This window comes from Panthera leo, chromosome C2 (genome assembly GCF_018350215.1).
Source record: "Panthera leo isolate Ple1 chromosome C2, P.leo_Ple1_pat1.1, whole genome shotgun sequence".
In the NCBI taxonomy this organism is placed as follows: Eukaryota; Metazoa; Chordata; class Mammalia; order Carnivora; family Felidae; genus Panthera; species Panthera leo.
The window spans coordinates 12,659,139-12,683,730 of NC_056687.1; the positions used below are offsets into that span (position 1 = coordinate 12,659,139).

At 46.5% G+C, this 24,592-nt stretch overlaps 1 protein-coding gene and 1 pseudogene across 5 annotated transcripts in view; one reads left to right on the forward strand and one right to left on the reverse strand.

The window, feature by feature from the left end:
• LOC122229204 lies at positions 1–7,096 on the reverse strand (annotated as a pseudogene).
• URB1 (URB1 ribosome biogenesis homolog) overlaps positions 7,031–24,592 on the forward strand; it is an 84,118-nt gene continuing 66,556 nt past the window's right edge. For 4 of the 5 annotated variants that reach the window (XR_006207060.1, XM_042954833.1, XM_042954834.1 and 1 more), the window contains exons 1-7: positions 7,031–7,236; positions 10,468–10,607; positions 11,453–11,604; positions 12,573–12,705; positions 17,806–17,902; positions 20,139–20,224; positions 21,601–21,726. Coding sequence is in view for 4 of the 5 variants with exons in the window: in XM_042954833.1 (XP_042810767.1) it covers positions 7,095–7,236; positions 10,468–10,607; positions 11,453–11,604; positions 12,573–12,705; positions 17,806–17,902; positions 20,139–20,224; positions 21,601–21,726 (876 nt within the window). In the remaining variant the exon portion in view is untranslated. Of the gene's footprint in view, positions 7,237–10,467; positions 10,608–11,452; positions 11,605–12,572; positions 12,706–17,805; positions 17,903–20,138; positions 20,225–21,600; positions 21,727–24,592 lie in introns of those variants that run through there. The other variant, XM_042954836.1, reaches the window with a different exon arrangement.

Here is a 24,592-nt window from a genome sequence, read left to right on the forward strand (position 1 = left end):
TCATTTAGCCTTCTGAATGTTCTGGGCAGACTTGGTGACCTTGCCAGTTCCGGCAGCCTTCTTGGCCACTGCTTTGATGGCACCCACATCACCGTCTCTCTCATGTCAGGAACAGCAAAATAACGCAAAGGAGGGTAGTCAGAGAAGCTCTCAACACACATGCATTTGTCAGCAATCATATCAACAATGGCTGCATCAACTGATTTCAAGACTTTGGAGCCATCTTCCAGCTTTTTCCCTGAACAGCCATCAATCACCTTCAGCTCAGCACATTCACAAAGTAGTGGGAGCTACGCGACCATCCAGCACAGGTGTGTAGCCAGCACTGATTTGGCCTCGATGGTTCAGGATAGTCACCTGGGTCACACCACCAGCTGCTTAGATTGGTGGGTCATTTTTGCTGTCATCAGCGAGGTTGCCATGATGAACATTTTTGACAGACACGTCCTTGGCATTGAAGTCCCTGTTGTCCCCGGGAAGAGCTCCTGGCAGAGCTTCATGGCACATTTCAACGCACTTGACTTCAGTTGTAATGTTGACTGGAGCAAAGGTGACCGACCACCATCTCAGGTTCGAGAACACCAGACTCCACTAGGTCCACGGGGACAGTACCAGCACCTCCAATTTTGTGGACATCCTGGAGGGGCAGACAAAAGAGCTTGCCAGTTGGATGAGTTGTGGCAGACGCAATACAGAATTTCCGGCAGCGTGGTTCCACGGGCATTGCCATCTTTGGGGGTGACTTTCCACCCCTCGAACCAAGGCATGTTAGCACTTGCCTCCGGCACATTGTCACCATTCCAACCAGAAATTGGCACCGAGGCTACCGTGTCAGGGTTATAGCCAACTTTTTAAATGTAGGTGCTGACTTCCTTAGCGATTTCCACATGCCTCTTCTGGCTGAAGAAATTCACCTTGTTAACACGGACAATTAGTTGCATCACACCCAGTGTGTAAGCCTGAGGGCACGCTCTCAGATCTGCCCATTCTTGGAGATACTGCTTCAAATTCACCGACACAGCAACAATCCCACAGTCAGCTCGAGATGTGCCACGATCACGTTTTTGATAAAGTCTCTGTGTCCTGGGACATCAACGCTGGTCACGTAATACTTGTCTCCAGTTTCTGTGGAGAGCTATCAGTGGTGATACCAACTCAGGTTCAGCTTTCAGTTTATCCAAGACCCAGGCACCTTGAAGGGCCTCTTTCCCATCTCAGCAACCTCCTTTTCAATTCTTCAACGATTCTTTGGTTGATCCCACCACATGTGTAGATCAGATGGCCAGTAGTGGTGGACTTGCCTGAATCTATACGTCCAATGATGACCCTACTGATAGGAATCTTTCCCTTCCCACTTGGCTGAGATTCAGCGGTGGTTTTCACCACACCTCTGTTCTGGTGGCCAACCCGTGACAAAAAAGGGGTGTCATCGTCACCATGCACCAAGTTGCTATATATGCATAGGCATAGGTCTTTGTTTTGGATAAACTTTCTATGTTGGAATATTCTCGATTTACAGAAAAGTTGAAAAGAGAAGGATTCTGTATACTCTCACCCAGTTCCCTCTAATATCTGTATTTGTCACACTTCTACGATACGTTCGATAAAACTAAGAACCCACATGCGTACACTGGTATTAACTAAACTCCCGACTTTATTTGTAGTTCACCAGCTTTTCTCTCAGGGTCTTTTCTCTGTTCCAGATCCAGCCCAGGGTATCACAGTTCCTTTCGTTATCGTATCTCCTGAATCTCATCCGATCTGTGACAATTTCCAAATCTTTCCTTGTTTTGCATGGCTTTGACAGTTTGAAAGAGCACAGGTGATGTATTTTTTAGACTGTCCTTCAATTTAGATTTATTTGACATCTTTCATGTGACAGGGCTGGGTTATGGGTTTGGGGAAAGAGACTGCGAAGGTGATGTCCTTCTCATCATATCACAGCAAGGGGACAAGATAGCAACAGAACTTATCACTGGTGATGTTAGCCTTGATCACGCAGTTAAGGTAGTGTTTACCGTGTTTCTCCACAATAAAGCACCAATTTCCCTCTTTCCTAATCTAATCTTTGGAAGTTACTCAGTACGTCTACACTGGTGGAGGTGGAGGGAGAGTGTGAATTAAGCTCCATTTCTTGGAACAGGGAGTATCTACGTATATTATTTGGATTACTTGTATAAGAAAGATTTGTAAGGAAACTTGGTTTGTAAGGAAGATTTTCTCCCCAATTAATTTATTTTTGCAATCATTTTTATATCATTTTATATTATATCATTTTATATCATTTTATATTATATAGACTTATGTATACTTATTTTATACCTTAGGTGATAATCGAATACTATATTCATTATTTAGTCACTCATATTATTTTATTGGGAATTATTTCCGATTGGTTCCTGTGTCCCTCTGACATATTCCCTCTCCCTTGCTATTTTTTTTTTTCTCCAGCATTTTGTACTTTATGGTACTACAAGATGCTCTAGGCTTATTTTATGTGCGTTCTGTCCCAACCTTAGAATCAGCCACTTCTCCAAGGAGTCATGGTTCCTTTTATTTGATAATGGTATTAAACCCCAAGTTCCGGGCACTGGGTATGCTAATTACTACCGGCCCCTTCAGTGAACAGAACTAAAAAATATATGCGTATGTACCAACCCAGGTAGAATGCACCCATATACTTATTTCAGTATCTATCCATCTCTGTTTACATTAAGCTAAACATGAGATCATACTGATGTCTCTAACTCTAATCCAGTCCTACAGGGTTCATTCTAGCCCAACTTTCTCGATTATAGGTAACTTTCCTTTCCAGTAGTGGGAAGTGTGGCCCACATCTTCTCCCATCCATTTACTGATTTCCTCAACCCCAGGATACATGAAAAGCAGTTTCAGAGTTGTTAACCCATATCGCCATAACATGGGTCTGTTTTTGAGTCTATATTCTGTTCCACTGGGCTATTTGTCTAGTCTTTTACCATTCCCCGTAGAATTTGATTATTAAAACTTTGACACATGTCTTCATACATCATAAGGAAGATCTCCTTATTCTTTTTGGCTTAGCCATTCACAGACCTTTATCTTCCCGTACAAAGTAATCATGATTTTTTGAGTTTCCTAATTTTGATTGAAATGGCAATGGCTTTATAGTTTGATTTAGGAAGAGTTAACAAATTTGCAACATGAAGACTTTCTTCTACAAACACAGCATGTCTCTTTATTTAGTCAAATCTTTTACAATGTTCTCCTTAAACATGCTGTGCACTCTTTTTTAGTTTAATTCTGAGATAATTTACTGGTTTCCCCCACTCCCCTTCGTGAATGGTGTCTTGTTTTCTATTACATTTTTAAATTAGCTACTGCTAAAGTAGAGGTGACGATACTGAATTGGTAATTTAACCTCGTATCTGACAACCTTGTGAAACTCTAGTTACTATTTCTGTTGAATATTCTAACTAGATGACAGTTTTATCTCTTTTCATTCTTTCATCTTTTTTGTCTTACGTCATCTCATCACCCAAGATCTTTAGTAATAGACAGTAGCATAAACAGTGGGTATCCCTATCTTTCCTATTGTCCCCCATCACAATTCAAGTGCGTCTACAGTTTTTCCATTACGCCTGATGATTGCTGCAGGCTTTGGGACATAGAGCCTTTATCAAGTTTTTTCTATTCCTAGTTTTATGTGAATTTAATAAATCATAGATTTTTTCAAAAAATAGATTTCAAAAAACCTTTTTTTTTCAAAACAATATGCCTTTTCCCATCTATTGAGATAATAACTTGTTTTTCTGCTTTAATCCATTGATGTGGTTAATGACAGACATGATATTAAACCATCCTTGTATTTCTTTTTTTTTTTTTCAATTAAAAAAAATGTTTATTCATTTTTGAGAGACAGAGAGACAGTGTGATCAGGGGAGGGGCAGAGAGAGAGAGGGAGACACAGAATCTGAAGCAGACTCCAGGCTCTGAGCTGTCAGCATGGAGCCTGAAGCAGGGCTCGAACCCACAAACCGTGAGATCATGACCTGAGCAGAAGGCAGATGCTTAACTGACTGAGCCACCCAGGTGTCCCTTGTTTTTTTAAGTACAGTGTTGGTTCAGGTTGGCTAATATGTTATTTACACATATGTATGTCCACAAGTGAGATTAGCCCATCATTTTCTCACTTTGTGTTACCCTTAGCTAGTTTTGTATTTAAGTTCTATTAGCCTCAAAAAAGACACTGGGATACTTTCCTTCTCTCTTGTTTTATGGAGCAAACTGAATAAGATAAAGATTATCTGTTTCCTAAAAGATTGGCAGAATTTACCTAAAAATTATCTGTACCTTGAGAAAGGCTTGATTATCATGTCATTTTATTTAATGATTGTTGGTCTATTCAAATTTTCTGGTCCCTTTTGTGCCAGTTTTGGTACGTTTGCTTTTTCTAGAAATGTATCCATTTCTTTCAGTTTTGAAAGTTTTGGGGATAGGTGTTTCTAAGATTCTTTATTATTTCAAATCCTGCCAGTTTTGCTTACTTAATCTAAAAAACAAAAACAAATAGCTTTTGGTTTCTGGATATTCTTTAGTTTAGTGTTTGTTTTTTTTTAAATTCTCTTTGTAATTGATTTCTCTCTTCATCTTTGCTTCTTTTCCCTTCTTCTATCTTTGGGTTGTTTCTGTTGTACTTTTTCCAATTCTTCATTTGAACATGTATTATTAGCTCATTTGTTTTCAATTTTTCTTGACTTCTGACAAAAATATTTTAAGCTATAAATTTTCCTCTAAGAACTGTGTCCCGCAGATTTTGCTGTATAAAGTGTTCCTTTTGTTGCATTCCAAATCTTTCATGATTTTCCAGATGGTTTCCAAGGATTACTTAGATTTTTTCTCCCTCCCAGCCTTATGGGATTAAAAAAAAAAAACAAAACACTATCTTCTTATTATCAAGGTTAAATTATTGCTTGGTGGCTAGAGAACATGGTCTGTAAATGTTGATTTTTTAAAAAATTTGTGGGGGCCTCTTTTGTGGCCTAGAACATGGTCAATTTTATGTCTTTCAATGTTATTTCAAAAGAACATATATTCTCTATTCATGGGTATAAAGTTCTATTACTATCAACATGAATATATTGTTGTTACTCAAATTTTCTATATTTTCTAAAATTTCTGTGTAATGAGAAGACGGTAGGTAGACCAGTCTCCATAATACCCTTGAAATTATCATTTGATATTTTATTCTCTAAGTTGGGTGTGGATTTTGCTACATTTTGCTGTTCAAAGAATAGGGCCGTCAATTCAATAACCTTGTATTTTGAGTGGTCTAGTCTAAGATTCTGGTCATTGACATAACACATGTTTATTGAGAACATGGCTCTTGTACCAGGATCAGTGCAGACTTCCTGAGTGGATTTGGAAGTATATTTTTAAAAATTGAGGGGCACCTGAATGTCTCAGTTGGTTAAGTGTCTGACTCTTGATCTTGACTCAGGTCATGATCTCACCGGTCATGAGATCGACTCCTGCACTGGGCTCTGTGCTGACAGTGCAGAGCTTGCTTGAGATTATCTCTCTCCGTTCTCTCTGCCCCTCCTCCCATTGGCGCCCACTCTCTCTCCAAATAAATAAATAAATAAATAAACTTTTAAAAAAAGGCAATAAAGGAAAATAGAGGAGGGTGAGAAGAAGGGGAGTGAAAGATGGATAGGAAGAGCCCACATGAAAGGAAAGTATGAGTCATGTGAGGTCTGGGCAGAGTTTCAGAAGAAACAATAAGTGCAATAGCCCCATAAAGGATACCAGCTTAGAATGTCATGGGGGCAGTGGTGTTTATCTTTAACAGAGCAGAGTGTTCTTCGGGACAAATAAAGCCCTTTCTCTCCATGAAGTCCTTTAATATAGAAAGCCATGTCCCTACTTGGAAGTTTACTACTTGAAAGTTTGGTAAGCCTGATACATGAACGAGTGGGGTTAGGGATCTGGCATCAGTGACTCATGGCACTAGGCTGACTGAGTCTGAAGCACCCATCCACACATTTCTCAGCCACTTTAAGTTTTTACTTACTCATTTAAACCTCCACTTTACTGCAAAGCATTTAATTCGGCTCTCAAGTCATTGACATCTTACAAGAACGCAGAACTTTTTGTCCCCCGTCAAAGCAGTTTTTCATACACAATGTATCACTTTCTCAGCTCAGGACAGCCCCAAAGATTAGGTAGGGCTGGCTCTGCTGGCTCCATTTCAAGGACGGGAACTTGGATGTGGAAGCCGCTGCACTGTTCACGAAGGGTTTTCACAGAAGTTACGTCTCTCCTCGCACCTGCTTGGCCAGAAGGGCTCACGTCCTCCCATTAGTTTGGGGAAGCCTGGGATGGAAGCCAGTATGGGGCGACATCCCACCAGACAAGTCTGGTTCGGGCTGTGAGACAAGGTGCGGTCAGAGTTAAGGGCACCTGCACGACCCTCGGCCCAGGTGCCAGAGGAAGACCTCCCGCTCAAGCCCGCCTGGCATTTAGCCAGGGGCGTCCACCCTCCCGGCCAACCCGAAGGCCGTTAAATAGGGAAAGCATCGAAGCCCGTTGTTTGACAAGAGAGTTCTTCTACCGGCAGGGTCAGGGCGCCCCAGGTCGAGAACTGATCGGACTGTGCGGCCTCTTAGCACCGGAGCTCGTGCCCCCAGGGAATGGAGAACCCTGGGGCTCCACCCGCCAAGACCCTCGAGAGAGCCGCTGGGGGCAGGAGGGCTCCTCCTCATTGTGGCAGGGCGGCGTCGGTTCGTCCTAAGTAGCGAGCGAGCCAGCGTGAACAACAGAAACTGGAGAAACCTCGCGGTTCGGCGCCTGCAGCACCTCCCCGAACCGGGTCTAGCTTCCCGGCCGCCCGCCCTGGTTCAGGCCCCGCCCCGCCACAGGCCACGCCCCTTCCGCCGGCCCCGTCGCGCAGGCCCGCCCCGACCTCCCATTGAGGCCCCGCCCCTTCCGCCGGTCCCGCCCCTTCCTGCGCACGTGTGGGCACCTGGCACGCCGAGGTGGTGCTCCGCTGTCCGCGCGTCCTCTTGCCGGGTTTCCTGGTGTGTAGATCCCGGCGCGCCCCTCCCCTCTCGGCCATGGGGGTCCCCAAGAGGAAGGCCGCGGGCGGCCAGGACAGCACGGCTCTCCGCGCGGGCGCAGCCAAGCGGGCCCGCTCCGAAGAGCTCACGGGCGTGCGCTTCAAGGCTGAGCTGCGAGGTCCGCAGGGCGCGGAGCCGGGTGAGTGCGGGGCTGGCCGGGGCGGGGAGCACGTGCGGGCGAGGCGGGTCGCGTTCGCGTGCCAGGCTCAGCACTCCTCTGTGCACCGTTCGGTCCCGGAGTCTCAGAGCCGGGCCTTCCGGTTTGCAGACGGGAAGCCGTGGCCCCGGTGCTCGGGCGTCCAGGGTCCCGGGCGGCCCGGGCCGCTGTAGGGCCGCGCGCTGCACTGTCTTGCCCTGGGCTGTCAGCTGGTGGAATCCGCCTTGCTCGGTCGTGACAGTTCTACGCGACTGCACGCCTCCTTTGGCCGGGCGGCATTCCTTAGCAACCTCTAAAACCTCTATTGCAATTGTCAGAGAAGCATATATGTATACTTGCCGAGTCCCAACTGTGAGTCAGCTCGGGGCCATTCATTGAGACAGTTTGCTGGTTCTGTGGCCGTCAGCGCTATTTTCAAGAGCTTTGAGCCCCCAACACTCACGCTGATCCGATGACATGTAATAAACTACCGCATGAAGCGTCCCAGGGACTGGTCAGTTGACCAATATGGAACTGGTCTAGTCACTGGACTAGTGACCAATACGGGACAGATTCTGTAATTTCACTTTCTGAAAAGTGTGATCACGCTTCACAACCTCTTGTAATCCATTGGAAAAGTATGTAGGTTAAGAGGAAAAAAATGCAATTGAATTTTTTAAAGAAATTTAAGGTGTTTATTTATTTTTGAGGGACAGAGAAACAGTGTGAGCAGGGGAGAGGCAGAAAGAGAGGAAGGCACAGAATCTGAAACAGGCTCCAGGCTCCGAGCTGTCAGCACAGAGCCCATCTTGGAGCTCAAACCCACTAACTGTGAGATCATGACCTGAGCCGGAGTCGGCTGCTTAAGTGACTGAGCCACTCCTGAGCCACCCAGGAGCCCCAACAATTGAATATGCTAGTATGTGAGAGCACTGGTAGTGTGTCAAAATAGAAGTGACAGCATTTCTCCCTGGTTAAAGAGATTATTAAGTTGATGGCCAGGATAGCCCCACTTAACAATTTGTCCTCCCATAAATTGTGTTTTTAAACATTTGATGCCTGCAACTGCCAGCCAGTGCTTTGAAGATGATACCTGCTTTAGCTCAGAGTGCTACATTTCAGTCATTCGTTCATTTCTGCGTTATTTACTAGGGGCTGTGATGTGCTAGAGATACAATGGTGAGTAAAAAATCAGACCTGGGCCTTGCCATTCTGGAGCACATGAATAGTGAGGTGGAGAAGGCAGGTGTCAATCAATATAATTACATATGAAGAGTTCCAAGTACCGGTCCTCCAAAGGAGGGGTACATAGGGCCTTCAGTCCTCAGACCTAATCTGGGGGCTCAAAGAGGTCTCCCCAGAGGGAGTGGCTTTTCAGCGGAGTTGTAGGTTGGGGTAGGAACAGGGACAGGAACCATTCTGGCAGAAGAAAGAGCATGCTTAGTTATCTGAAAGATTGTATTCATGTACGTGTTCACGGTTTTGCTCAGGCAGCTCCATGGCATTCAGGTGCTGCATTTGAACAGGTCTCAGAAGGAAACTTGGGTTAGGGGCGCCTGGGTGGCTCAGGTGGTTAAGTGGCTGACTTCAGCTCAGGTCACGATCTCGCGGTCCATGAGTTCGAGCCCCGCGTCGGGCTCTGGGCTGATGGCTCAGAGCCTGGAGCCTGCTTCCGATTCTGTGTCTCCCTCTCTCTCTGCCCCTCCCCTGTTCATGCTCTGTCTCTGTCTCAAAAATAAATAAAACGTTAAAAAAAAAAATTTAAAAGAAAAGAAACTCAGGTTGACGGGCAGTGGGTACAGATGAGGTAGTTGGAAGATGCGGCAAAGCTGAAGTCAGTGGGTGAAAGTGTGAATCCGTTGTATGAGATTGTGTTGAATTTGTGTTTGAATCTGGTCTCTCTCTTGGATTCTGTCTCCCTTTTGATGCGTTCTCATAGCTTCCTGTGACACGATCTCCTGACAGATCAGAGAAGTAGAATTGATAGATGTTGGGGGTTTTGATTTCATCCAGGCATTAGGAAAGGTTTTTTTGTTGTTATTTTTGGGTTGTCTTTTTACGTAGCTTTATTGACACACGATTGACATAACTGATGTAAGTTTAAGATGTACGATGACAGGTGCCTGGGTGGCTCAGTCAGTTAAACATCCCACTCGTGGTTTTGGCTCAAGTCATGACCTCACGGTTCGTGAAATTGAGCCCTGTGTCGGGCTCTGCGCTGACAGCGTGGAGCCTGCTTGGGATTCTCTCTCCCCCTCTTTATCTGCTCCTCTATCGCACATGCTCTCTCCTCTCTCAAAATAGAAAAACTTAAAAAGATGTACAGTGAGATGATGACACACATATACTGTGAAATGATTACCACAGTAAGCTTCAAGTATATACTACAGTACTGTTAATTACAGTCACCATGCTGTACATTAGATCCCCAGAACTTACTCATCTTACTCATTATTTTTTTTCTTTTAAGTAAACTCTGGCCGCAATGTGGGGCTCAGACTCTCCACCCCCAGATCAAGGGTTGCATGCGCTACCTCCTGAGCCAGCCGGGTGCCCCAGAATGTACTCATCTTTATAGCTGAAAGTTTGTACCCTTTGACTGACATCTCCCCATTTCTCCAACCCTCCCCCCCCCCCCCCAATCCCTGCCCACCATTCTGCTCTCTGTTTGTATGAGTTTGGCTCTTTTAGGTTCCACCTATAAGTAGAACATACAGCGTTTGTCTTTCTCTGACTCACTTCACTCTGTGCCCTCAAAGGTCCATACGTGTTGCAAAAGGCAGAGTTCCTTCTCTCTTCTGGCTGAATAATAGTTCCTTGTATATACACTTAGCTACAGATTAGCTGCGCCACATTTTCTTTATCCGTTCTCTGATTTTACCCCCTTCATGGAGGTGAGTGTACAGCTTCAGGGTTAGATTGGTCTAGACCCAGAGGGTGCCCAGGAGTGGATCGATGTCAGCGGTGGGGAGGATCCCTGCCCCTAGAAGGCTTGGCTCTAAAGCTCTTCCTTTGAAAGTTGTTCCCCTTTACCTCGGTGGAGATAGAGAAAAGGCCATGTCAGAACTCTGGATGGCCCCGTCTCCGCATTGCTGCCGTGTTCTCCCTCCGGGTGAGCGGCACCTCCAGCCGCCTGGATGCTTATGCTGGAAATCTGCCTCTGTTGCAGCGGCGGCTGTGATTGTTGCTAAGGAGACCGTCCCTGTTAACGTTTGAACATTACTCTTATTTCAGCCTTGGAAGCATTTGTCGCTGCTGCCAAGAAGCTACCGAGGGAAGACGTGTATGATGTTGTGGAAGGGTACATAAAGATTTCGGTTGAATGTGCAGAGATTTTCCAGCTCCTGAGCGGGGAGAAGCGGCCGGAAAGTGAAGTATGTCATTCCTCACCTGGCTTGCTGAAGAGAAGACAAAGTTCACGCCACTATGGTGTTGAGCTTGATGGAGAGAAATGTGGTAGAAATTTCCAGAACATTATCACCTTTCTATAGAAGACTATGTTTTGTTCCTGTGTCATAGGAATACATCCAATTTTGCATCATGACTTTTTAAAGCATGTTAATGGAAAGTGCTAACTTCATGTTAGTGAGTGATACCAGAGGGAAGGACCATAGATCCTTAATCGCAATGCACTTGGTTTTGCCATGGTTTGTTTTTAAGCAATCTCTGCACCCAACCTGGGGCTCAGACTTGTAACCCCAAGATCAAGAGTCGCGTGCTCCACCAACTGAGCCAGCCAGGCGCCCCCTTGACATGGTTGGTTTGTTTTGACAAAAGGGAAATAGGTAGAAGCCGCATGTCATAATTGCACACACATATTGAGTCGAGACTTCTGGTTCCAGAGAGGTTCAGAATTCGGGATATTTATGAACCTGTTGAAATCTCAGGGTTATTGCTGTAAGACTGTCGACCTGAATATCCCCAGAGCAGGGAGGTCCAGTCATGAGTAGAGATCGCTCTTTTCATTTCATTTTGTGTAATTATAAGCCGGGAAGAGTTCTCCACTTAGCTGGACCGTGGGAGCAGGACTAATTCCAGAGCTGAGGGTCTGCCGAGCAGCCTGTGAAGCTGTCACCTTCCTGCCTTTGGCTCAGGACCCTGAGCAGGCCCGTCCTGCACGTTGAAGGTTTTAAATGACTGGCTAGGACAGGAGGAGCGTATGTATAGAGGAAAACCAGAAATGAGCTGATTCATAAGCATTTTAATTCTGTCTTTGCAGATGCTATTAATATTTCAAGTTTTTGAGGCCATACTGTTGCGGACAGCGAGCGACCTTTCCCATTTTCACGTTGTGGGAACCAACATCGTGAAAAAGCTGCTGAACAGCCACATGAAGCTCATCTGTGAGTCCCTGTATGCCTCGGGCTACAGGTAAGTTGCCCACTGTTATGTGGCAAGACCAGCCGTGGGCTCGGTCTGCGTTCAGCTCTCTGGGAGTGCTCTTGACCTTTCCTTCCCTCAGAAAGCCATGGCTCTGCCTCTGCTTCCCCTGGGGCCAGCCCCTCACGCCGTAGACTCCTACCACGCGTCCTTGTCACGCCGGTGCTGCTGTTCTTTTTGCTGTTATGGGAACACTCTGGACATTCTTTACGTTTCCTGCCCTTCTGCCCTAGCGGCTCTTTGTGGTCACCGCAGTCTCCCTCCCTCTCTCCAGGACCCTGTGGTCCAGAAGTGTCATCTCAGGGAGGCCTTGCTCCACTGTCCTCCATTTGCTGTCACTTTCTGTCCTTTTAGCTGGCAGGCAGAAGTATCCATTTGCAGGTCTATTCGTGCAGCCAGACATTTGACGTAACGTTCTAGGTCCGTTTGTTGACTGTCCACTTCCCTTTGCTGGAATGCAAGGTGCGTGCAGGCGGGGGCCTTGAGTGTCGTATGAGATGCTGTCTTCCAGCACCTCGAACGGGGCCTGGGGTGTGGTAGGCACGCAGTCAACCACGGGTTTTGGGGGGCAGGGGAACCGAAAGGCAGCTGAGAGCTTGGTTTTGGAGACGCCCGCTCCGAAGACGTCTTCTGTGCCCTCAGTGGTGGGGACGAGCCGCGGGTCTCCCAGTTACGTGATGAGTTAGTGGGGAGAGACCTTGCCATCTTCTTTGTGTCTCACATTTTGTATTCTTGGATCCTCTTCAGACTCTGTTTTTAAGCTTTATTTGGAGATTGTGTGAAGTTTTGGTTTTGGGTTTTTTTGTTTTTGTTTTTGTTTTTTTAAGCATGCCTACCTATCTGTTTCCTTCCTTTTTCTGATTTGGGGACAGCAGACCGCACAGCCCGGAGTGCACTTGGCTTTGCAGTGACGTGGCTTTGTGCTTCTGCTCTTCCTCACGTGCCTGATGTTCCCACAGGATGGCTCGAGCCTGTCTCAACCTGATGGCCGCCATGGTGACCCAGGGTCCTGAGGCCGCCAGGGACGTCTGCAGCCATTTTGATTTGAATAAAAAGACCTTGTACACCCTGGCGACCAAGAGGGATTCAAAGGTGAGGAGCTCCCAGCGTCTTGTACCTCCCGTGTGTTTCCTTGCTCTCTGGAGGGCCGTAGCAGTTTGTTTCTTGTCCTTTCTTCGACCTTGGTCTTCATGTGGGCGGAGTAGAAGGCCTGTATGTGCGGCAGAGCCTGGATGACAGGGACATCTGAGGACGGCTTCTCTGGGGGCTCAGCATCGCCGTGCCCTCCTGGCTCGTGAGGATGACCTAGCTCGTGAGCGTCTTCACAGAGTAGACGGAATAACCTCCCACGTACCTCGTGGGGTGTCCCGGTCCTGATCCTATTCTGTCCATTTTGGAGAAAACCCTTGGAAGTTTCAACTAGGAAGTGGCATCATCAAGGAAGATACTTACGGCTTTTTAATGTTTCTTGTGCCTCCTGTTTGTACGTCTTATAAGGAGTAGGTGCTGGACTGTGCCAAAGAGAATGGAAGGGTGAATGGTTTTCAGGAGAGTTGTTTTTGTTTTTGTTTTTTTTTTTAAATGTTTATTTAGTTTTGAGAGAGAGGGAGACAGGAACTGAAGTGGGCTCTGTGCTGACAGCAGTGGGCCCAACGTGGGGCTCGAACTCACAATCCATGAGGTCATGGCCTGAGCCGAAGTCGGACATGCCCCTCAGGAGAGCTGTGTTTTTAAAAAAAAAAAAAGTTCCCAGGCACCTGGGTGGCTCAGTCGGTTAACCGTCTGACTTCAGCTCAGGTTGCGATCTCACAGTTTGTGAGTTCGAGTCCCACGTCGGGCTCTGTGCTGACAGCTCGGAGCCTGGTACCTGCCTCGGATTCTGTGTCTCCCTCTCTCTCTGCCCCTCCCCCGCTCACATTCTGTCTGTCTGTCTCTCTCATAAACATGAAAAAAAAATAAGAATTCCCTGGTGGCCCTAGAAGTTTCACTTGGGTTGAGAGAGGTTCTTGAGGAGAAAGCACAAGTTTGAGGACTCAGAAGCTGGAAAGAGTTGTGTGAGCCCTCCCTGCTGGCACGGCTGTGCCATCGACAGCTGGGGCTCCGTTCTCCACACCCCTATCCCGAGCACAGACGGCAGACCGACGGTCAGCAACCTGTCTGCCCAGGTGGAGGGCCACGTGAGCGTGATTTACTTCCGCACCTCATTCTCTAACTCTTCAGGGATTCGGAGTTTCCGCACCTCCAGGTAATAGACTGAAGGTTAATCATAGTAACACCAAGTAACTTGTATGGCTTGGTGAGGTTGGGCCCCGTGTTGAGGGTTTTCCTGGAATTACAAACAAGGTGTTCCCTGAGGGGAAAAAAAAAAATCCCAGGTCTTAGTGTCTCGCGGATTCTCTTTTTTTAGTACCGTGAATTATTCACATACTCTGTGTCAACAAATTCCGTTCATTGAGTGATGGCTCCTGACATTTAAATGCATCTCTAAAAAGAATCTGCGTGCCGTTTGCACATTAGGGCAGATGTCATGCTTCTTTGGTCTTACCTGGCAGTCAGCCTGTCAGTAATTACCCATCAGATTCCCTCCCTGCTTCCACTCCCTCTCTCTTGACCTCAACCAGCTCAGCCTCCTAAGTAAAATATGTCAGTGCCCAGACCACCCACCAAGACACGACTGGGGCGTCCCTGCCTGAACCCCGGCTGTAGGCCGCGCCCACTTCACCTCGGGGTCTCGGCAACTTATTTTACGTTTCCTCGGTCTGTAAAATGAGAATTATCGTTAAGATGGGAGTGTTTTTACTTTGTGGCATACCTTAAATGTTTTGTTTTAGGAAATGGTTTTAGACATTAATTTTTTTTTCCCCCATATAGGGATGTCACGGACATTAAAAAAGAGAGCAGCACAGAGAATCCCCACCTACCTGTCCTCCAGCTGCAGGCGCTGCCCCCTCTCCCACATGTTTGGTTGTTTCGGGACGGTCTAGTGCCGCAAATCCCACCCGGGAACCGCATTTCCCTGTAAAAATTTCAGCGTGTACCTTTAACAAAAAATGAGCTTTTAAAAAAAAAAAACACACTACCATCACCACACCTAATACTGCTCACAATTCTTGGTATCAGTGAATGCCCAGTTCGGTCTCCGTTTTTCCCACTGTCTCAGAAATGTCTTTACGCTTTGTGATTCAGATCAGGATCCAGACAAGGGCCACCCATTGTGTTTGGTGGGTATGTTTCTTAAATTTCTTCCCTGGCTTTGAGTTTTCTCAAAGCCCCGCCTCCCAACCTTTTTCTCATGCCCTTCGGTTATTGAAGAAGCTGATAGATCTACAGATCTATTTTTTCTTAATGGGTGTGTTTTAGCATCTTGGAGGGAATTCTTAAAGCTTTGTGAAAAGAGTTATTTTTCATCCAGCCAAAGAAAGCACTGTTCAAATCCTTTGCCAGAGAGCAGTTTTACCAAATATGTTTTGGTCTATTTTAGACAGCGTTTTGCGGAACGAGCCGTAAAGAGCCCAGGATGCTTTCTTCCTAGGATAATAACGCTGTGAAGTCAGAGAGTAGGAATGGGGCATGTGGCCCTCTTGCCTCCGATGGAGCTTGCTGGGACGGAGGGCACAGGCCCAGGGGATGGTGAGGGGCTGTCTGGTCGGGGGCGTGAGCGGGAGGCAGGGCAGTGGCTGCTTGGAGGGGGTGTGCGCTGTGTCTAGGGTGATCTTGGTGTGTTCACAGTCAGGGGTCTGAAATTGGGGGTTGGCTGGGATATGCGAGATGGAGGCCAGGAGGTGAGGACCCACTTCCATATCAGTTCGAAATTCATTGCTGGGGGGACCCTTGAGGGGATCTAGTTCAGCTGCTGTGTACAAGCAGGATGGAAGGACCCAGAGTGGCACATAACTGCAACCGACCTTCCGGGGCCCTGACTCCCAGTACTTAAGTGGGCATCCCCCCTCACTCCCCCCCCCCCCCCAAACTTGTAGAACCTTTCCAGCCAGCCAGCTAGCAGCACCTAGCTGCTAAAACTTACCAGGCAAGTTTTGGCATCTCACCGGCATTCTTGCGGAACACGAGACACACGTGGGTCGAGATAACAAGTTAACTGTGCTTGAGTTAGTTGATGTGTTTCTTTCAACGAGGCATCTAGATAATTCGGGAGCGGTGGCTCCTTTAAGCTTCCTGAGGACAGGGACGGTATCTTAGTCGTCTTTGAGTGGTCTCTCAGCCCGAGATTATGGCCTCTTGAATATAACTGCTGTTTGCACACCACTGAATTGTTGTGTTTTGAAGGCACTAAAGCATTGCAGGTACGCTGAGGAAAAGCAGCTCACTTTCAAGACCTTAGTGACCGTGGTACCCAAACTCTGTCTTGTGAGGAGGCCCACAGAGTCGTCCCCGGAATGGGGAGCATAATTTTCAGCGCTTAGTGTGTTTGGAATAAACCAGGATCGGCCTGAGAGGGTCTTGCTGAAATGCCGTGGGGTATGGATGGAAGTGGAGACCCAGTGAGGACAGCGAATGTGCAAGGCCTCCATCTGGATGTTGCAGGGTAGGGGTCTGATGGCCTTTCTTTTCTCCCCGAGAAACAGACACCCGACACAACAAGACAGAATTAATTCAGTTCTCATGTAGAGGCCTAGGTGGTTCCAAGTGCGATCCTTGCAGATTGAGAAAAAGCAAGATGAAAATGCCGTGGCAGCTCGGAGGAGAAAGCACTTGTCCAGTCAGACGTAAAGTCGAGCACGAGGCAGTATGTTTGTACAATTATTTCCTGTTTTCCAGTTCCAGTACGTACTCACTTAGTAGCTGCATGTCCTTGAGTGAGTTTTTAAAGCCTGTTTCCTCATCTGTAAAATGGGTGTAGAAGGCGTCTCCACCTCAAGTTGTTCAGGGGAGTAAATGAAGTAACAGATGTGCAGCCTTTGACTTAGTGTCCGGTGTAGTGAGTGCTCAGTAAATGACATTGGCCTCTTCCTCCTCCTCCTCCTCCTCCTCCTCCTCCTCCTCCTCCTCCTCCCCACCACCACCACCCTGCCACTACTGAATGGAACCATCTGGAAGGCGGACTTCTTAATCTTTGCGGGCATTCAGGGAACTAATTCTCCGTGCATTAACTTATTTCCTGGCAACCAATTAGGGTACCTTTGGGATAACTCAAGTAGGGAGGAGGTGACAGTTGAAGCAGTGGAGGATCCCAGCGTATGAGCTGCTGCTGGTACAGCCGGTGAGCGATCCGCATGACTACTGGCGTGTGAACCCGATGAGGAGACACGCGTGTGTCTTAAAATTACCGGGAGGGAAAGCTGATCAGATGGCCCCCGCGACTTCCCCTGAAGTGTTGGCTACTGGTCATGGCCTATGGGCCTCCTCGGGGACGCCCTCTGTCTTGGGTTGCGGCAGAATAGTGCAGATGTCAGTCCCAGGAAGGCCACGCAGGGTTGGTAACAGGGCAGCGTCTGGGCCGCGGTGTCTGGTGTGAATTTATAATACCTGATAAAACCCAGACAGCACCTCATTGGTGTCAGCAGAAGCAGAACCAGTCTTTCCATTGGCTCTGGATTTTCAAAAATGCGTATATTATTTCATTGGCAAGTGAAGTAGATGGTGTCTGGACAGGCTGGGAATCTCCTGCTCCATACCAAAGTGGTCCAGTTACCCAAAATGTTTACGTTATGACCGGGAAGGGGACTCAGCCAAACTTTACCCATGCTTCTCTTTTTTTTTTTTTTTTGATTTTTTTATTAAAAAAGATTTTTTTTTTTGATCTTTATTTTTTGAGAGAGAGACAGCGTGTGAGCTGGGGAGGAGCAGAGAGAGATGGGAGACGCAGAATTCGAAGCAGGCTCCAGGCTCTAAGCTGTCAGCACAGAGCCTGACGTGGGGCTCGAACTCACAACCTGTGAGATCACGACCTGAGCTGAAATCAGACGCTTAACCGACTGAGCCACCCAGGTGCCCCTACTCATTCTTTTCTATTTAAAAACAGCTTGAAAGACAAGGAAAAGTAGAGCAGAAGATTGAGGGAGAAGAGCAGAGAAAAGGTTCCATGTTCCCATAGAGACATGACCATTGTTTTAGACTTTGAGCCTTCTGACGGCACAAGCCCCAAGGCCTCTGTGCCATTGGGACGGGAGGGGCGTGCGTGCCGCCAAGTCCCTGCTTCCTGCACATGACACGTGGTCTCCTTTGCCCCCCCAGGGTGTGCACGACGTCCGGCTGGCCTACATTCAGTTCGCCCTCTCCTTTCTGATCGCCGGCGATGACAGCACGATAGCACAGGTGCTGGAGTTGAAAGGTAGGTGCACCTCTTTGTCTCGTAGCAAAGCCTGGTGGCGATTGTGTTTTGGAAAATCTGCCGCAAAACATTTTTCCAGGTTGAGCAGTCTGCAGCCTTTACGGCCGCTGCACACACTAGAATGTTGGACGCGTGTGCGGCAAAGCCGCGGTCGGTGCGGTTTTGATGTCGCTCGTGAGCACCGACAGAGGCATTCCTGTCAGGCTACCTGGAATGCTGGGCGACGTGCTGACAAAGGAGAGATGCAAACTTGAGACTCGCGTACGAACAAAGGAGGCTCTGTGGCTCCAGAACATGCACAGATACGTAGCCCTGGCTGCCCAGCCCTCCTTGGTAATTGACTTCGGAAAACTAAAGTTTAGTTACTTCGGTGGCCTTGCTGAGTGTTACCAGAATATCGGTAATGGAACTTCAGAGAAGTCTAGCTGGACCACCTTCTGGTGGCTGTGGCCCGAGAGCCTGTTCGGGCCGCTTGCTCCTCATCGAGAGATTCAGTAAGACGGAGAACGATGGCACTAGAAGGAAGGCACTTCGCACGTAGCAGGTGTTCGGTGTGATACCAGGCTCTGTGCGCAGGTTCCGCGTCCTTGCCAGAGCTCTGGGAGTCGGAGGAACAGCACGGTGCCTGTGGCCCGGGGTGGCCGGGTCTCCAGTCCTTCTCTCACCTCCCCCAGGGTGGGAGCCTTAGAGCTGTCTCCGGACGACTGCCAGCGACCGTTTAAGAACAGGGTGGTGGGTGCCGGTCACTCCATACGGTGTCAGCCCTGGTCCACGCAGGTAGCCCCATTGACGGGGGAGGCGGTGCCACGGAGGAGACCCCTTCGTTGCACGGTGCAGCAGACAGGCCTTAACCTCTTGTGGCCGCTCCTGTGTGAGGTCTGCTGCTGCTGCTCCCAGGGCTAGGGTTCTTCCAAATTCCCGTGGTCGTCTGCGCCGTCCGGCCTTTATTAAAGGACGGCGGTTTGGGGTTACTTATGTGCGCTGCTGATGGGGCAGGGTTGTACTTCAGTTAATGTTTTTGCAGGGCACTTTGCAAAACTTGAAAAACGCGTCGAAACTTTAAAAATGTGTGATCCAGCAGCCATTCCACGTCTAGCCATTTATCCTAAGGGTAGAATTAAGGATGTGAGTAGAGGTTTTCTTAGTGGATAATTTTTTCACGTTCGCTGAAAGTTGGACTCCTCCTAACTGTTGACCGTCAAGGGATTGATTGCACAAACAGGACTAATCGTAAGGTGGAACGCAGCTGTTAGAAATGACGTAGAAATGTGCTTCCCGATGTCAGCCTTTTAAACAACATATGATGGGGTGTAGACTCAGTTATAAAACTCGAGTACCCCATTTTACTGAAAGATACATTTAACGGGATATGGATATATCAGAAGGTTAGCGGTTAACTAGTTACCTCTGGGTAGTGGAATTATGTTTGCTTTCAAATTTCATCCTTTTGGTTTGTTTGGTATTTTCTGATTTTTCTTCTTTTGAGAATGAATTTCCTTTGTAGAAAATATGTGTGTGCCCTTTGAGCACCTCTGGAGCAAGCAAAATTCTAATCGCTTTGATGTTTCTGCCCAGTGTCACCATTACGTTAGTCATGATACGGCATCGAGCTGTGGTAGCTGATTCCTTGGAGATCAAACGCATGAAAAGAAAGCAGACAAACACATCATCCCGAATTCTACCACAGTCAATAAAATGATTTAAAATATAAATCTGGGGGCGCCTGGGTGGCTCAGTCGGTTGAGTGTCCAACTCTTGATTTCGTCTCCGTTGAATACGGATCGAGTTCTACATCTGGCTCCGTGCTGAGCATGGGGTCTGCTTAAGATTCTCTTCCCCTCATTCCCTCTGCCCCTCTCCCTGCTAGCCCTCTCACCAAAAAAACATATATAGATAAAGATATAGGTATCAGCAAATCTAAGCAAAGAGAGAAATTCAGCAAAATTGTACGTACATTCTCTGTCAAATAGTCAATATGAAGAACAGTAAAACAGAACTACTGAACCTCTTTAACGGCTCTGTCATTGTTTTACCTTTAGATATTGATTTCCCATGTCATGAAGTGGTTTATTCCTACTGTGAACATGTATAATTGAAAAGGACAAAACCTTCAGAAAATAAAAAAGGGAGCGAATGGCATTGTTTGCTGTGCCACTTTATGAAGTAATTTGTTCTCTCATCTGCTCTCGTGTTCAAAATATTTTTGAGTTTAATGCTTTGAACCTTTTCCTTTCAGAATTTATTCCTTGCATTTTTAGCTCGGGCATAAAGGAAGACAGGATTTCCACCGTCAATATTTTGTTGTCCACGCTGAAAACAAAGGTACGTGTTTGGTACTCAGTGTTGTTCTGCGGTTTGTCTTCCCCAGGGTGTGACAGGACCCTAGAGCCACAATGTCTTAGGGCACACAGGCTGGGGGATGGCAAACTTTTCCTTCGGGCTGCAGTTTTGTCACCCCAGGAGACATGCTATTGCTTGCCCTTTCACGGGAAGCCACAGGGATAATTGGGAGCTGTAAGTTATGGCTGTTTTCATTTACACACCCGGCAAAATGTGACTATGTATCGCCTTATATATTCTGCCTTTTACAAGCATCTTGTAGAAACTTTAAAACTGGCTGAACGAATCACTGACTTTAATACAGAAGCAACTTAAATGCTCAGTTAGAAAAACTCTACGACTCTGCCAACACAAAAAGTCGTTAAAAGCCATGAACTGGCAATCCATATAAAAATGGCTGATTAGCATAGTATTTAAAACTGTGGTTCTCAGCTGGGGGTGGTTTTGCCCCCTCCACTGTAGACATTTGGCAGTGTTGGAAACGTTTCTGGTTGTCATAACCGGGGAAGTAACAACTGGCACCCAGTGGGTAGAGACCAGGCCCAGCGTCCTGCCCGCACAGGTCCGTCCCCTGCAGCAGTTATTTGGGCCAGAATGTCAGGGTGCTGAGAAGCCCTGATTTAAAGTAACACAGGTCATGAGGTACAGGTTTTTTTCGCCAACCAAATTAGCCCTGACCTTTTAAAACAATGCCGTTCAGTGCTGGCAAAAGTACCTTTGAGTCGGGTGCTTTTGTGGAGGCAGTGTTCTAGCAGGTCTGGCGGTGTGCGTTAGAGGTCTTCAACATGTTCCCAGACTTGGGAACCTCAGAACCACCCAGGACACCCTGGGAGGCACCGGGAGTGGGTTTGAGGGGAGCTGAGGCCTTGTGCCACAATTCCGAGTGTATAATCAGGGACGCAGGCAGGACTCGGCGCAAGGAAGCAGACGATAGAGTGCAAACAACCTCACTTTGCACCCCCTGGGGGACGGTGACATAAATTATGGTCGCTAGAATGATAGCCTTCCAAAATGGTGTTCTAAAGGAGTTTTTAATAATGTGGGAAAAGTTCATACTATTTAAAAGTAGGCAGAAAACTATATATAATCTCACAGAGACAAAAACAAAACACAACACAACAGTGATACACATACATCTTCTGTGTTGCGGGATGGAGGGATGAAAGGAAGTATACCAGATGCTAACTGTATCCTAGGACGGTTCAGATACCGATGAATTTTGTTTTTCTCTTTATGTTTTTCCTTTTTCTGGTCAAATATTTTGCCGTGGGCCCGCAGGATTTTGGTAATGATGAAAAACAATACACACTGTTGTGAAAATCGAGCTCCTTGAAATTCGTGTGTTTTATTGTTTTCAGGTAGTTCACAATAAAAATATCACAAAAACCCAGAAGGTGCGTTTCTTTACGGGGCAGTTGTTGAACCATATAGCAGCTCTCTACAGCTGGAATGGGATTGTTGACGTGAACCTGGAACATGGCAAGGTACAGTCCTGGTGGGTTTGAGTTGACCTCACTGTCAGTGTGTGAGCCTCACAGCTGGAGACTGGGGAGCGTACCCCCTAAAGTCCCTCCATTTGATCTGTTTCTCTTGGCTCGTGGTTATATTGATTCTCCGCTTAGATGAAATATGATCTTTTTAAAGTTTTGGTTTTTTCGTTGTTTTTTTTTTATAAGATTGTTTCTATTCTCTGAGGTATTTTGATATTAGACTTTTTTTTTTCTCCCTTGAAGGGAAAACCGTTGCTCCTTTTAGCTGAGTGACATGCTGGTTTTCCCTGCTGGGCTTGCCCAGTAGACGCATAGTATTGACCCAGGCTCTCTCCTCCTCTCATTTACCTCTTCTTTTCCTTCTTTCCATCCTGTTCACACCAGCTCTTAGAGTTTCAAGGCCCGTTGCTTTTACTTCCAAGTGTCTAGGAAAACCCCAATTTCCTCACCTACTGACATGTGTAATTTATTTTGTAATAGTTCCTCAAACGTTGAATTAGAACAGTTGCTTTCCAGTTGACCCAAGGCCAGTGTACATTTTAATCCTCATTTTGATTTTCTTCAGGGTGTTTCAGAACATGGACTTGGCCAGAGTAGTGAAGGCTCAGACTTCCTGTGAACTTTATAGTAATTTACCTCTCAAGAGCCCTGTGTTTTACGTCCTTTTATCTTTGTGACTGGCCTATGTCCTCTTGTTTTGAACATGTTTTGTATGCCCTATTATCAGGAAGCCTTGGGGGCTTAATAAAAACACTCCCAAATGTGGAATTTTATTCAAAAGACCAAGAGAAATTAAGTCATTCTTAAGCTTGTTTAAAACTACAGGTTTAAACTTGCCCCTCTTAAGAGTATTTTTTAATCTTTTTTTTTTAATGTGTCTGCTTTATAGGTGAGGACATTCGAATTCAGGGAGGTCAGTAATGCTCTCACTACTGGTTACATTCTGTGTCCAGCCAGAAGCTGTCCAGGAGCCCATTAAGAGTTGCCTCATTAGAATAAAAAATATTCCTACCAAGTAGAACATTCCAGGAGATTTTGGAGCCCTGTGTGAGAATTGGTGTTACCCCCATCACACAAGAAATGACTGGGGTTCTAGGGGCTCTCTGCCAGGAGCTGGGGTTGAAGACCAAATACAGTTGACCCCTGAACTATGCAGGGGCTGGGAGGGCCGACCCCCCTGCAGTCAAAATCCGTGTATAACTTTTAACTCCCCAGCATCTTAACTACTGGGGCACCTGGGTGGCTCAGTAGTTAAGCACCCAACTCTTGATTTCAGCTTGGTTATGATCTGGTGTTCATGAGTTCGAGCCCTGCTTCGGACTCTGTGCTGATAGTGCAGAGGCTGCTTGGGATATTCAGTCTCCCCCTCTCTCTGTCTCTCTCTCTCTCAAAAAATAAATAAATAAACATTAAAAAAGAAAAAAACACTTGGGGTGCCTGGGTGACTCAGTCAGTTAAGCATCCGACTTCAGCTCAGGTCATGATCTCACAGTTGGTGGGTTTGAGCCCCGTGTCGGGCTCTGTGCTGATAGTTCAGAAACCTGGAGCCTGCTTTGGAGCCTGTGTCTCCCTCTCTCTCTCTCTGCCACTCCCCTGCTCGCTATCTGTCTTTCTGTCTCTCAAAATAAATAAACATTAAGAAAAAAAAATTTTTTTTAACTCTACTAATAGCCTACTGTTGACTGGAAGACTTATGCGTAGCAAAAACAGTCAATTAACACATATTTTGTATGTCATATGTATTGTAAACTGTATCCTTACAATAACGTAAGCTGGAGAAAAGTAAATGTTATTAAGGAAATCGTAAGAGAATACATTTATAGTACTGTACTGCATTCATGGGAAAAACAAGTACACATAAGCAGATCTGTGCAGTTCAAACCTGTGTTGTTCAAAGGTCAGCTGTATTTCTTTCTTTCTTTTTTTTTTAATATATGAAATTTATTGTCAAATTGGTTTCCATACAACACCCAGTGCTCATCCCAAAAGATGCCCTCTTCAATGCCCATCAACCTACCCTCCCCTCCCTCCCACCCCCCATCAACCCTTAGTTTGTTCTCAGTTTTTAAGAGTCTCTTATGCTTTGGCTCTCTCCCACTCTAACCTCTATTTTTTTTTCCTTCCCCTCCCCCATGGGTTTCTGTTAAGTTTCTCAGGATCCACATAAGAGTGAAAACATATGGTATCTGTCTTTCTCTGTATGGCTTATTTCACTTAGCATCACACTCTCCCGTTCCATCCACGTTGCTATAAAGGGCCATATTTTGTTCTTTCTCATTGCCACGTAGTACTCCATTGTGTGTATAAACCACAATTTCTTTATCCATTCATCAGTTGATGGACATTTAGGCTCTTTCCATAATTTGGCTATTGTTGAAAGGGCTGCTATAAACATTGGGGTACAAGTGCCCCTATGCATCAGTACTCCTGTATCCCTTGGGTAAATTCCTAGCAGTGCTACTGCTGGGTCATAGGGTAAGTCTATTTTTAATTTTTTTGAGGAACCTCCACACTGTTTTCCAGAGTGGCTGCACCAGTTTGAATTCCCACCAATGGTGCAAGAGGGTTCCCGTTTCTCCACATCCTCTCCAGCATCTATAGTCTCCTGATTTGTTCATTTTAGCCACTCTGACTGGCGTGAGGTGGTATCTCAGTGTGGCTTTGATTTGTATTTCCCTGATGAGGAGCGACGTTGAGCATCTTTTCATGTGTCTGTTGGCCATCCGGATGTCTTCTTTAGAGAAGTGTCTATTCATGTTTTCTGCCCATTTCTTCACTGGATTATTTGTTTTTTGGGTGTGGAGTTTGGTGAGCTCTGTATAGATTTTGGATACTAGTCCTTTGTCCGATACGTCATTTG